The 13,911-nt window shown below is 39.8% G+C and overlaps 1 protein-coding gene across 1 annotated transcript in view; it reads left to right on the plus strand.

The window, feature by feature from the left end:
• The window catches only part of LOC106073628 (cartilage matrix protein-like), a 42,578-nt gene that overhangs the window by 10,776 nt on the left and 17,891 nt on the right, over window positions 1-13,911 (plus strand). The window contains exons 5-7 of the mRNA XM_056007275.1: window positions 4,940-5,130; window positions 12,134-12,315; window positions 13,040-13,236. Of these exons, the coding sequence (XP_055863250.1) occupies window positions 4,940-5,130; window positions 12,134-12,315; window positions 13,040-13,236 (570 nt within the window). The remainder of the gene's footprint in view (window positions 1-4,939; window positions 5,131-12,133; window positions 12,316-13,039; window positions 13,237-13,911) is intronic.

Consider the following 13,911-nt stretch of genomic DNA (forward strand, 5'->3'; position numbering starts at 1 on the left):
CTGTATTGAGCCCCTTTTCTCAACCGTCTTGACTGCGACACCTCCGCTTCTTTATATAGGGTCCCTGCTGGCCTTTTAGAACCGGACAGAACGTTGCTGGACATTTCTAGCTTCGTCACATGACTACACCCCTCGTGACACTCCTGAGCTCTGTTCACGACAGCGATCTTTCCCAAACCGTCCTGTTGACACTCGTCTCGGCTGAACGTCGTAACTCGTCACGGTTGACCGCTCGTCTAGCGCTGGCCTGGGGCGATTTGCGTCGGCTGACTACACACATATCACTACCCCCATCTGTGCCACCACCAGGTTTATAACAATAATATATACTAATTATTTATATTTTATCCTATTTTTAGATCATGTCGATCCCCCCCCCTCTTCTAGTATGTTGGCTAAATTGGTGGGGTGGGAGGTGCCGATTGTATCGATCTGCCCCCCCCCTTAAACTTTCGAGGGGGGGGCGATTATATATAATGTTCTCCCCACCTAAGCCCTTAGAGTTGTGGGGCTGTCAAATTTTTATGGAGAAATCATAGCTAGTGAACAAAATTTGTTAAATATCTATATAATTTGTATATTATGTTGCAGCCCCTTTGTATCTTGGCCGATTCGATGGAATGGAGGGGGCGAGGGGCGATTAAACCTAGTGCCCTCCCCACTCTAGCCCTTTTATGGAGAAATCATACTGTGTAAACAAAATAGAACCTAGATCTAGATACACATATAAAATCTAATTCTACATCTTAACATTTAGAACACGAGCCTATGGTGCTTAAGATCTTTTCAAATCTAGATCTAGATCTACCTTCTAGATCTAGATTTAGCCATAAAAAGTTAGATCTAGTCTTGATATACTTCTAAAATTCTAGATCTGAATCTACATCTGTTATATTATCAATTAAGATGTAAAAACAACACTGCTTTTTTAAGTTACAACTCCATTTTATTGACATGACAAGAAAGTGAAAAACTAACAGGAGACTTCAATACACATCATATACCATAGCTACGCCACTGCTGCTAGGACAAATTGAAACATTCTACTAATACATTGGTCGTCAAAACATACTTGAGAAAAACATATGAACACGTGAATATACTGAACAGTAGAACAAGAGAGACAACAAGTAAACAAACAAACACATACACACACAATACATAAACATAAATACACATAAATGTAACAAAATCTAGATTAGATCTCAAATTCTAGCTCTAGATGATCCAGATTTAGCTCACATAAAGTACTAGAAATTCTAGATCTAGAATGATTAGATCTAATTAGACTCTAATTTAGATATATATTGTATGACTATATCTATTTAGACTAAAATCTAGATCTAGTCTAAGTCTAAAAAATCTAGGTCTAGCAGTAGAGGATTGATTGATTAATACATATGGTTAATAACAGAAGAACACAATATCGTCACTTTTGTATCTAGAATAATGTGATCACAATGAGTCCGGGTAGGGCCTAATAGTTTACATAATGCTGTTCGCCTGCAATCTGCTTCTAATGAGATATGCCGTATACATAATTAAAAAATCTGCTCCCTTAAGCTGTCAGAAGCTAAGCTATTACGTTACTAATTTAAAGATATACATTTTGTTCAAATTATTAATACGCTACATCTAAATCTGAATAATTGACCTAACCGGTAATAGCTGCATATATGCGACCGAAATTTTATTTTTTAGGCTTAAGATAAGCAAGTATTAATTGCAATCAACAATGTAAAATTTGCGGCTCACTAATTTGGCAACTAATGGTAAAAAAAATAAATAAAAAATAGCAATACTCTAACAATGAATACACATTGTTAGAAAAAAAAAATCTTTTTGCTGGGGGTTGGGGGCATCGTGAGTAGCTGCCACACTAGGCATCATATACCATAGCTACGCCACTGCTGCTAGGACTAATTGAAACATTCTACTAATACATTGGTCGTCAAAATCGTTATCCGAAAGTGCCAAATATAAACAATACAGAAGAATGAAATGTATTTTAAGAGCCATGTTGGCGCCCCTAAAAGGGGAATAGCCGCATTTAGTTTTGTCTGTCCGTCCTGCCTTCATCGAGTTTAGAGCTTAGAAACTACAACAGTAACTTTTTTTTTTACCTTTTAAAGTTCTAATGCAATGGCTACTTTAAATGTAATTGACATTTTTTATTTTAAAAATTAACTATGCAAGCAGATAAAAAAAAAAAAACAACACTTTAAATGAAATATTTCAGGGTAGGTAATTAGTTGTTTTTTTTAAAGGTTACAGACTTTTCTTCATTTATAACTTAAATTTGCTCATTGGCTCATTGGCACATAAAAAATTGCATTTAAGGTCACATTGGAAAAAAGTATGAATGGCTCATAAAAATATATTCTCTGTTTACTTACTAACTCATTGAATAAAAGACTGATTTAAATGTTGTTTTTTTTATAATTTAAATATGAACTTCGCTTTAGTTGCAAGTTCACAAAAAAAAGATAAATTTTTTAATAACCCGAAGTCTTGATATATTCCTCATTACATACTTGACAACATTCTATGCCAATGTAAATCATGGGCGTAGCCGGGATCTTACCGGGGTCTTACCCCCTCTCCAGATGGCTTTGACTTTAACCCCCCCCCCTTTCCTCCAGCGGGGTTTGAAGCTAAAACCCACCTTTCCTTTAAAAAAAAGCACACTCAAAATTCTATGAGCATAGCCAAAGGGGATTTTGAGTTTAAACCCCGTTCCACTAGGACGACCCTCCCCAAAGGGGTGTAGCGGACGAATTTTAGTACAGAATTCACATGAATTGTATATGAATTTATTACTTATGTTAATAATATATACTACTTATTAATATTTCAACCTATTTTTAGATTATTGACTTTCGAGTGGGGGGGGGTCCAATTTATTTGTAGAAATCACTGCTTGCTGACAGAATCAATTAAATATCTAGATCTATATGATTAAAACTTGTTATTGATGTTTTAACCGATCTTTATATTATGTTGTTTCCCTGTTGGCCGATTGGGTGGGGGCGTCGAATACCTCTACTGCCCTTCCCACCTAAGCCCTTTGGGGGGAGGGGCGATTCTACTTTTATGGGGAAATCATAGTTTGTGAACAAAATTAGTTGAATTAATATATAATTTTTATATTATGTCGCTCCCCTTCTGGTATCTTGGCCGATTCGGTGGGTTAAGGTGGAGGGCGATTGCATCTACTGGCCTCTAGCCCTCTGAGTGGGGGGGGGGCGGTCCTATGTTTATGGAGAAATCATAGTTTGTGAACAAAATTAGTTGAATATCTATATAATAGAAGCTATGTATTGATATGTGAACCCATTTGTATATTATATCGCACCACACTCTAATCTCCAATTTTAATATTAGTAAATATAAAATGAAATAGGGTTGTACCAGGTGGGAGGGGTGATACATGCAATCGCGTTCTGCCCATCGAACCAACCAATCCTTTTTCTTTTTGTATTATAGTTAAGAAATTACAAAATAAAAAAAAAATCTGTCACTGTTATAATTTGTATATGCTATAAAGTAAATTCTTATATCGAGTCGCCCTACCCCTATTCTTTAATGCGAAATGCAATCATTAGCAAAAATTATAAAAAGGAGCGAGAATTAAACATTTTTATTCTACCGCCTCCTCCCCTTACCTGACGAAACCATGACGTATTAAAACAGAATAATCAAATGTGGCGACAGAGTTTGTGTCATTGCACATGAATTTATCATAATAATTTTAAGAAAGACTTTGCTATGGAAAATGTAAAATTTATACGAAATTTTTCAGTATAAGAGAAACAATGGATATTAATTCTGAACCAAAATAGTATTTTCCTAGTCGCCTTTTTCCAACCTTTACTCAGACTGATATTTTCTTGTTAAATAAATTTTGGACTATAACTCACAATTTATGCTTGAATCCTAAAAATGGTAAAAAAAAATTAGAGTAGAATCTAATTGGCCCACTTAATTTCTCCTCCCACTTCCGAAATTTAGTGCTTTGAAATATAGTTCTGTAACAAAACAAAGTTACAAACATGCTTATTGAACAAAATGTATCACTTAAAAATGAGTTTTTTTTTTTTTTTTTATTATTTTTCCAATAAATTTTCTTTGGCGGCGATCCTAAAAGCCTTAACCTAATTACATCTGATCTTATCAAAGAACAAATCGGTTTTATTTAAAATGTAGTAAGGGTCTATAAATTTATATTAGAATATTTTTCAAGTAAACATTATTCAAAAGTTCCTTTTTTAATATGATGAATAATGAGTTGTAGATGTCAGGAGAATGCGTTTCTGCAGTGAAGAATACAAGAAAACACTTTTGGCGTCGGGGCTTCGCAGCTCACAGCGCTCTCCCAGACCCCATAGCTGTTAAGACAAACGCCTCAACATGACTTTTTCCCCGAATGTTGAGAAACACTGCTTTTTTAAAGAGAGAGAGAGAGAGAGAGAGATGTTGTACGTACAATTACGTATAGGGTTAGGGTTTACTTGGCATTAGGGTTAGGGTTTGGAAAAAAATCAACCCACCCCTCACTCCAAAGTTCTGGATCCGCTAATGACCATGAGCCACAAAAGAAAGTGTAAAAATGCATTGCCTAGAGAGATTTAAATAAATCTAGTAAATTTGATTCTACCTGGCTTGGTCTACAGCTTACATTTTATTTCAAAATATCATTGGGGATCAACAAGGAAGAGTTTAATTAAATTTGTAATCTACATTTCAAGTAAATTAGTCTTTGTTCATGTTTTGCATAATGTGTTCTTTTACTAAGAAAGTGTATTATTAGTTTGATGCTGCACATGGGTAGCTACGCCTCTGCCTAACTGGGCTACTTTATTTTCATCTTTGCTTATTTAATTAGCTATAATTTATATACTGTCTTATAGTGTTCGTGTGTACCAATTCTAATTGACAGTAAAGATGTAACAGAAGCAGAGGCCAAGGCTGCGAGAGATAGTGGGATCCATATGTTTGCCGTGGGAGTTGGTAGAGGTATCAACGACAAGGAGCTACTTAGGATTGCTGGCGACTACTCCAGGATAAACCACGTGGACAGCTTTAATAATCTTAAAAGTATTGTCCAACGTCTGGCCGTACAGACATGTGGTATGTAGTGTGTCTTGCCAATAGGTTTATGCCAATAGGTTTATGCCAATAGGTTTATGCCAATAGGTTTATCCCGAAATAAAAAATCCCAGTTTTCACCACGATTCTTCCTCGGGACCCCGAGAAAAGTTAGCCCTCACCTAGACGTTAGTTTAAACATCTACAATTATTCTTAATTTTTCTAGGTAGGAAAGCGGAAAGCGTTAGAATAGTAAATGTGAGAATTATATTGTTTAGAACGATTATGCTCAAAGTGATTTTTTAATTTTATACTTAGTACGATATTATTTAATGCTTTGATCTAATTGCATTTTTACAAATATTATATCAACTCACACTGTCTGTCTGTTTGGTAAAAATGGTGTTACTCCACGCTCATTCTCGAATCAGAAACCCCATTGGAAGCGAATCCATGCTGAGAATTACTCCATTAGAGCACGTGAAAGGAAGCGGGCAGTGAGTTTTAAGGTCGCCTTGTCCTCGTACGAGGACAGCCTTAATGTCGTACATGAACCAGTTTTCTCGCTATCAAATCCTTGTCCCGATCGTCGTTCATGCAGAACGCGACATTCATACATAATGTGCTCTATTGTCTCGACGTCCTCGATGCAGTGGCGACACCGTGTTGTCTCGAAACCGTCAGAAGTAAGCACCTATTAGACAGTGACCGACTTTGAACTGGGCTAGGACGGCCTGTTCCACGCGATTAAGTTGCCACCATGCATCCTTTTGTCTGGTCTACTCATTGCCCTGTGGAGATCACAACCCTTATCCAAAGAATTCCAGCCATCGCACCAAAGCACCAACAATCTTTTGTTAGCCCTGGATCGTACCCTTTGGTATGTACACGATTCATCACGCACGAGTGCCGTCTGGACCGCGGTTTTTGTGAGGTGGTCGGCCATGTCGTAGCGACCACATCACAATGGGCAGGCACCCATAGCATGGAAACGTTCAGGCCGAGTTGTGGGAGACGCCCCATGACCGTGAGGAGTTCTTCTACCCTTCTGACACCTGCACACTGCTCTTCGAGGGCCTCTAGAGTGAAGATCAAGTCGGTAAATAAGACTATGTTATTGGCTGGCGCAGCCCCGTTTCTAGCTTTTCCTTCCACCCATTCCAGTGCTTTGAACATTAAATTAAATTCAGCCAAGAGGCAGGATCCCATGAGCTTGTCACTTTCGGGGTGCCAGAGAGTTGAACTACCGCCCAATATCCAGCTTTCACAGCGCCCTTGAGCGTCTGCACTGAGCCGTCTGTGTAGATAGTGGTCACTCCTGCTGGATACGATGTGATAGTTTCTCTGGCTGCATGTAGTAGCCGTGAGGGCTCACACTGCCTTGTTACCACTGGGTTAAAAAGGCACTTCCGTATCGTCATCATGCCGTAAGCCTTAGTTTTGGGGGGAAAGAACCGGACGGGAAAAAAGCAGCCCGCTCCACCGACAGATTCATCTCTTTGACCAGCCCACGTTCCACATGCATGAAGAAAGGCCGGTTATTGAGACGTCTCCTGCCCACCCAGTTGTCTACCAGACTTCTGAGTGGGCATTCTTCCTGCAGCCGAATATATCTATCGTGAGCTTGTATGACGGCTCGCTCTGTGCGCAACTTCAACGGCGGCACGTTTGCCATAAATTCGCCTGCGGCAATTGGCGTTGTCCGAAATGTACCACAGATTTGTCGTATGGCTCGATTCTGAGCAGCGTCTAGGCTTGCTAGAGTCTTTTGCGATGCCCATACCTAAACAAGTAGACTGTAGTCCAAATGAGAGCGTACTGCACCCATGTAAAGCCCTCTTATCACATCTGCTTTCGCTCCCCACTTCGTTTCAGCTAGTTTCTTTACAATGTTCTCCTCGGAAGCTGTTTTTCGCACCAGCTGGAAATGTTCGCAAAGTCAGGTTCTGATCGAGGATAACCCCGACCCACTTAAGCTTTTCGTCCTACGCTAGCATCTTTTCGCCCATTCGTAGCTCAACTGGCTCCTTCAACATATCACGTCTGAGCGTAAACTAGGAGTAAACCGACTTCGAGTGGTTTACCTAGAGGTTGCACATTCAAGCGTAGCAGGATAGAGTTGTTGACGGTCTCTCCGCGACTCCCACAACACAATATCACCTGCAAACAGCAGCTTCTGGCATTTCAAGAGGGCCAGCAAGTCGTTGATGTACAAAAGAAATAGGACAAAACTGAGTGCCGACCCTTGCGGCAAGCCCTGCTCCAGTGGAAGTTTCGTTGACACGTGCTTACCAGCTCTCGACTGTACTGTCCGCTCCGTAAGGAAATATTGTATTCACCTAAGACTATGTGAACCGACACCTAGGTTTATAAGCTTTAACAACAGGTCAGGCCTTCATACTCTGTTGCAGGCTTGTTTGACATTGATAAATACTGCTAGCGTCGACTGACCAGGTCGCTTTGTGTTGCCCCACTGGAAGCCGTCCGCCACCTTCTGCAAGAATAACGTCACTTGGTCGATCGCATTTCGATGCTGCATGAACCCGCCCTGTTCAGGAGCAATAGACCTTTCGTCTCTAGGAACTATGTGAGCCTTCTGTTGATCATGCATTCAGTCGTCTTCCCAACATTGGACGTCAACGATATGAGTCTATAGCTTTCTGCACGATCCTGGACCTTCCCACTGGCGGATCATGGGGGGGGGGGGCGGTAGGGGCGATCGCCCCCCCCCCCCACTCAGCCGACCCCCCCCCCTTGGGTGGGGGCGGACGAATTTTAGTATAGAATTTACGCAATTTGTATACGAATTTATTACTTATGTTAATAATATATACTAATTATTTATATTTCAACCTATTTTAAGATTATTTCGCCCTCCCCTCTAGTATGTTGGCCGATATGGTGGGGTCGGGAGGGGGCGATGGCATCAATCCCGCGCGCTCCCCTAAACTTTCGAGTGGGGGGGGCGGTCCAATTTATTTGTAGAAATCACAGCTTGTTAACTGAATCAATTAAGTATCTATATGATTAAAACTTGTTATTGGTATTTTAACCGATCTTTATATTATGTCGTTTCCCTGTTGGCCGATTGGGGGGCGAATACCTCTACTGCCCTTCCCACTCTAGCCCTCTGAGTGGGGGGGCGGTCCTATTTTTATGGAGAAATCATAGTTTGTGAACAAAATTAGTCGAATATCCATATATAAACTATGTATTGATATGTGAACTCATTGCATATTATGTCGCACCACACTCTAATCTCAAATTGTACGATAAGTATAAAATAAAAAAAAGGTTGTACCAGGTGAGAGAGGCGATACCTGCAATCACCTTCTCCCCATCGGACAAACCAATACATTTTCTTTTGTATTATAGTTAAGAAAAATACAAAATAAAAAAAAAACTGTCACTAATATAATTTATACATGCTATAAATTAAATTCTTATATCAAGGAGCGAGGATTAATCATTTTCCTCCCCTTTTTTATCATAAATTTATCATAATTATTTTAAGAAAGGCTTTGTTTTGGAAAAGTTAGAATTCAAACGAAATTTTTCAGTAAAAAAGTCACGATTGAGATGAGTTCTAAATCCAGATAGTCTTTTCCAGGTCGCCCTTTTCCAACCTTTACTACCTTTCGGAGGCGATCCTCAAAGCCTTAATCTAAATATGTGGGGTATCTTATCTTTTAAAGGCACAACGGTTTTATTTGCAATGTATTAAGGGCCTATAAATTATACATATATACGCTGTACGCACTTTTATGCATATGGTTAGGGTTTACTGTGCGTTAGGGTTAGGGTTTGGAAAAAAATCTTCCCCCCCCCCACTCCAAAGTTTTGGATCCGCTAGTGGACCTTCCCCTTCTTGAGAAGGGGAACAATCGTTGCCACTCGCCAAGACTTGGAGAAATCCCCTTGAGTCCACGTATGATTAATCAATTCCAACAGTTTCTTCCTGCCGATGGGGCCGAGATTCTTCAACTTTTCGTTGGTGAGTCAATCTGGCCCTGGTGCCTTTCTCAATTTGAACTTTCGAACTGTAAATTCTAACTCTCCGTGGATGATAGGTTAGTTAATGTCCTCGACTCATTTTCGCCATAAACCATACTGCGTTTTGTTTAGGCCTTCCTGATACCGTCTAGAATTAGTCTAGAGCTTTCAACATTTCATTCCTTCTAACTGACTAAGAGATAGCCACAAAGGCACGATTTAGAGAGTCCGATATTTTACAGTCTGTGAACACCATGCCTTTAGCCGTTTGTAGGGGCGCTGCTGCTTTTGGTTCTTTCGCCCTAGTCAAGTTATTTAGGAGTTTCCATGCCTGGCGTTCATCCGTAAGATCCAGGTTATCGCAAGTCTTAGCCCACTTCAGTCTCGTGCCATCCGAAATGGCTTCCTTCACCTCCCCTATAGATTGTTGTAAACACGTCGGATTAGGCGTTTCAGAGAGGGAGACCAAAAAGGCCGAGTATTTAGCCCACCGTAGCACCGCGGAATAGCCCTTCGAGTGGCACTCAAGATGGCCTTAACAAAAAGTCCGTAAGTCCGGTTGATGCATCCAACCTTGACATCCAGCGCATTTAAAGAGGCATCCAATGCTCTCTTAAACAGACCCCAGTTAACACGGTTGTACATCCTTTGTGGTTCTGTGTATGGGGACTTGGTGTTGATCTTTTCGATCGCTACTGACATCTTCAGGCACATCCACTCTTGACTGTGACCTTAAGTCAGTTGACACCAGTCTGGTCGCGACACGCCCCAATATCAAAGGGTGGTGGGGGGCAGTCTTTGCCCAGCAAGACAACCAGATTTGTTTAGTCACATATCTCGAGCAGTCTCCGCCCTCTAACGTCTGTCTCCGGGCACCCCCAAGTGGGGGTTTTAGCGTTGAAATCACCTGCGACGATCATCCTTGTGCCAAATGACTCACGCAGTTTAAATTGTAGAGGTTTACCAATGTGAATCGCTGACCATATTTTTACACCTCAACTGTCAAAATATCCGTCCCGCCGGGTCCCGCAGGGGCGCTGGATTCCACAACTCGGGCCTTCAGCGTATTTCTTACAAACATTACTAATACCTGGCACCTCGAGCAGAAACACTGGTAAAGCGGTAAAGCCATAAAGAAGGGATGGCACTTCGTCTGAGCACTGAGTCTCTTGGCCAGGAAGGACATCTGCCTCGTATCGTTCTGCGATTGTATGGACCTCGATACGTTTCAGAGAAGAATAGCCGATTCAGATTGATGTGGATCATCCAAAACTGTTTGCTACAATCGTAACCGGGTGGGGGTGCACCACTTCCGTTTACCTTGCCTCCTGGTGCGTTCATCTTTCGGGTTTTAGTGGAGGGCACAACTCCCCGTTTGTGGATGAGGACATCGTGGCGCTCTTTTACGATGGGCTGGACCCAAGGCGTCGTGCCCAGCGGATGCTGGCCACCTGTCTCACATCCTGGCTCCGCATAAATATGCCTTGATATAGAAAAGACATGAAACAATAAAATAAGTAACCAATTAGACGAATAACTACTTGTATTTTTTTAGGTTTAATGGCAACAAAGGAAACTAACATTTCAGTATTCACAGATATGGCTAAATTTATTTGGCTTAATCCCCTTCTATAATTGTTAACGCTAATTCTCACTTACGCATTCTCCGATCAAGTGATACCAAGTTACAATTATTTTTTATAACTAAAAAAAAAAACATGAATCAATAAACAACAAGGTTACAAAGGACAGTTTGTGTGGAAACACAAACTCAAAATCGGCCCCTGAAGTGGTCCACCCAGGCAGGCTTCAATATTTTCAGAAAGAACATCCTAATGAAATTATTTGAAAGACAAATGAGAGATATGGAGAAAGAAGGTTGACAGATCTTGTGTAGTGCCCCAACGGTCCCGCGGATCAAAGAATAGGTGAAAGTGAATGTAAATTTAGATGTGAACCTGGCCTAACTAGTTCCCCTTTTAGACCTTGTGGCAGATGATGTAAAGTTCATCTGTTTTTGTGGCCTACGGTTAACGAGGGTGTCATGTAGCCAGCACAACGACCAACCGCCTTTACTTTTCCCCAACTAATGTCAGGTACCCATTAGAGCTGAGTGGACTCAGAGCCTCCCAAAGATTCCAAAGTTGAAAATCCCAGTCCTCACCAGGATTCGAACCCAGGACCCCCGGTTCAGAAGCCAAGAGCTTTACCGCTCAGCCACAGCGACTTCCCTGGCCTAACTGATGTCTTATAATTGATCTAATTGTTATGAAAAGGCTTTATCTCTTATTCGAATCCTCAAAACAAAATATAAAAATGATGTTTGAAATTAAAAAAAGTTTAGGAAAATGAAGTTTACAAAATTATTATTCGTTTTAAATTAGGTCTAACTTATAATGCATGCTAATTAGCTTTTTCTCTTTAAAAAACAGCTTGCATAACTGATTTTAAAAATTAGATTTCGCTTTCAGAAAAATAAAAAGTAGCCGTTGCATCAGAACTTTGAATGGTCTAAAATATTGTGGTGTCGGATTTTCAATATCTTTTCTAGTTTACGAGATCTAAACGGGACGGACGGACAGACGGACAGACGGACAGACGGACAGACGGTCAGACGGACAGACGGACAGACATTTCGCACAAAACTAATAGCGTCTTTTCCCCTTTCGGGGACCGCTAAAAATACTCAATTAGTCAATTAATTATTGGTAATTAATTATTTTGTTTGATATCGAATAAGGGAAATAATGTGTAACTGTAAAATATAGTTTTAAGGACGGAGTTCTTCCCCTTTAGATAACCTTTTTTTTTCTTCTTTTTTTTCTTTTTTAAAATTTTTCTTGTTATATCATTTTTTTTTAAATCTACCAAGGAAACAAAGGACATAATCAATGTAGATATATGTAAGAAAGAAGACTTTGTTTACTTAAGAGCAGGCGTTTAACAAATAATTGCCGTATTAAATATATTGGTTTTGTCAAGATGTAGGACCACAACCTGTCATTTCTATGTACTTTGCTGTGATATAAGGTTCATTATCAAACTATTCAGTTGAAGAATGCCAGACACCATCTCTTGAGCTAGGCATAGTCCTGGACTCCTCCAGCTCCATCTGGGTTGAAGACTTCAAAAAAAGCATCAAGTTTCTTCAAACCTTCCTCCAGCAATTGGTGATAGACAAGGACAGCGTCAGGGTCGCCATCATTCCTTATTCTAATGAAGTGCACACTAAAGTAAGTGAATGTCCTTGCTTCCTTAGTACTTTTAGGGTTGTATCTGTGATAACTGTAATTAGCATATCAGCTTGCGTTTTTATATTGGAATCCAGGATGTTGAGGGCTGCAAAGCTTCCTCCTACTTGTGGCTCGAATATAGCAGATATTTGTGGGGGTCTTTCAGCTTGTCCAGGTCAAATTTTAACATGATAGGTCTTAGTTTTCTTACCATTTTTAGGTATAATTTGGCCGCTTTTAAGTTCAGCTGCAGGAAAACTTGTTGTATGGATGCTTGCCTTAAAAAGCTGCTGCACCATTATATAGTCGAACTGGTGGTAATATATCCAGACAGCCAACAAGTGGAAGTATGGTATCAAAGGCCTTGTATAGGATGTAATCTCAGGCAATCAAGGTTTAATTAAGTGTATTTTTTTTTTGCAAAAGACAGGAATAGTGGTGATTGATCTTTTATTATTTCTAATATCTATAATTCTTTTTTTTTTTAACTTTTTAATGTGATATGTCTTTTTTGTCTTTTTTGTTCTTCACAAATAAAAAAAATGTTTAAAGTAAATAAAATATATTCACACTTTCTTTTTTCTTTTGAATGTATCAAAACTAATGATCTTCACTTTTATTGCTTTTTAAACGACGGACCCACAAGGGACCGCCTAAGATTTAAATTTAAAACACAAACTCTGTTTGATATCTGGAATTGTTATGTTTATCTTGTACATTTTAGAACTCGTTCAACTTGAATACATACAATACCAAGAAAGACGTCCTTAACGCTATAGGGAAAATTTCTCACGAGCAAGGCAATGCGACTTACACTAATAAAGGCATCAAGTACATGCGTGAGCGCCAACTGAGTAATGCAGTGGTCAGGCCAGGGGTCACAAGGATTGGCCTGGTCATAACGGACGGAGAGTCACACGAGTAATTATTGACTTTCATTTGGATATATAAGTACAAACGTTATTTACTTGCTACCTGTTTATACGTAACCTTTTTTTTTTCGTTTTTATAAGATTAAACATTTTTTTATTGTTAATATGACAGATAGAGTAGGAAATTCAGGCATTGGTTCAAATAACAAGTGTCGTGGATAAGTATTATCAGAATTAGAAAGATACTTAAAAATGTTTTTAAAAGAAAATATCATTTCTTCCTTTATGAAATTGAGACCAATCACTAGAGAAGGCCAAACACTGGCCTGCAATGTCAAAACTTATAGGCAGTCTAGACTCTAGACCAATAGCTCGTTTCCACGTTGTACAGACCTATGAGGTGGCAGCGAGCGATTGGTTGAAACTGCCCACAGGTTGTGACATTTCAAGTAAGTGTTCAAGCCTTCTATTATGATTGTTTTCGATGTAACCCATGGAGCAGTGGTTTAGCTAGGAATGTTCTTTAATTTGGGGGTCCAGGGGGCCTGACGTCTTTAGGGGACCCTGCATTTCGTTTTTTGATGTCATAACATGAGATAATGGGGTAATATTTAATGTAAAAAAAAATGAATACTTATTTGGGGGAACCCTCAAGTGGGGGCCCGGGGTGATTTTTAAATTCTCTCCCATTCCCCTCCCCACCATAGCTACGTCACTGCAATTG

Source organism: Biomphalaria glabrata, chromosome 12 (genome assembly GCF_947242115.1).
Source record: "Biomphalaria glabrata chromosome 12, xgBioGlab47.1, whole genome shotgun sequence".
NCBI classification, from domain to species: Eukaryota; Metazoa; Mollusca; class Gastropoda; family Planorbidae; genus Biomphalaria; species Biomphalaria glabrata.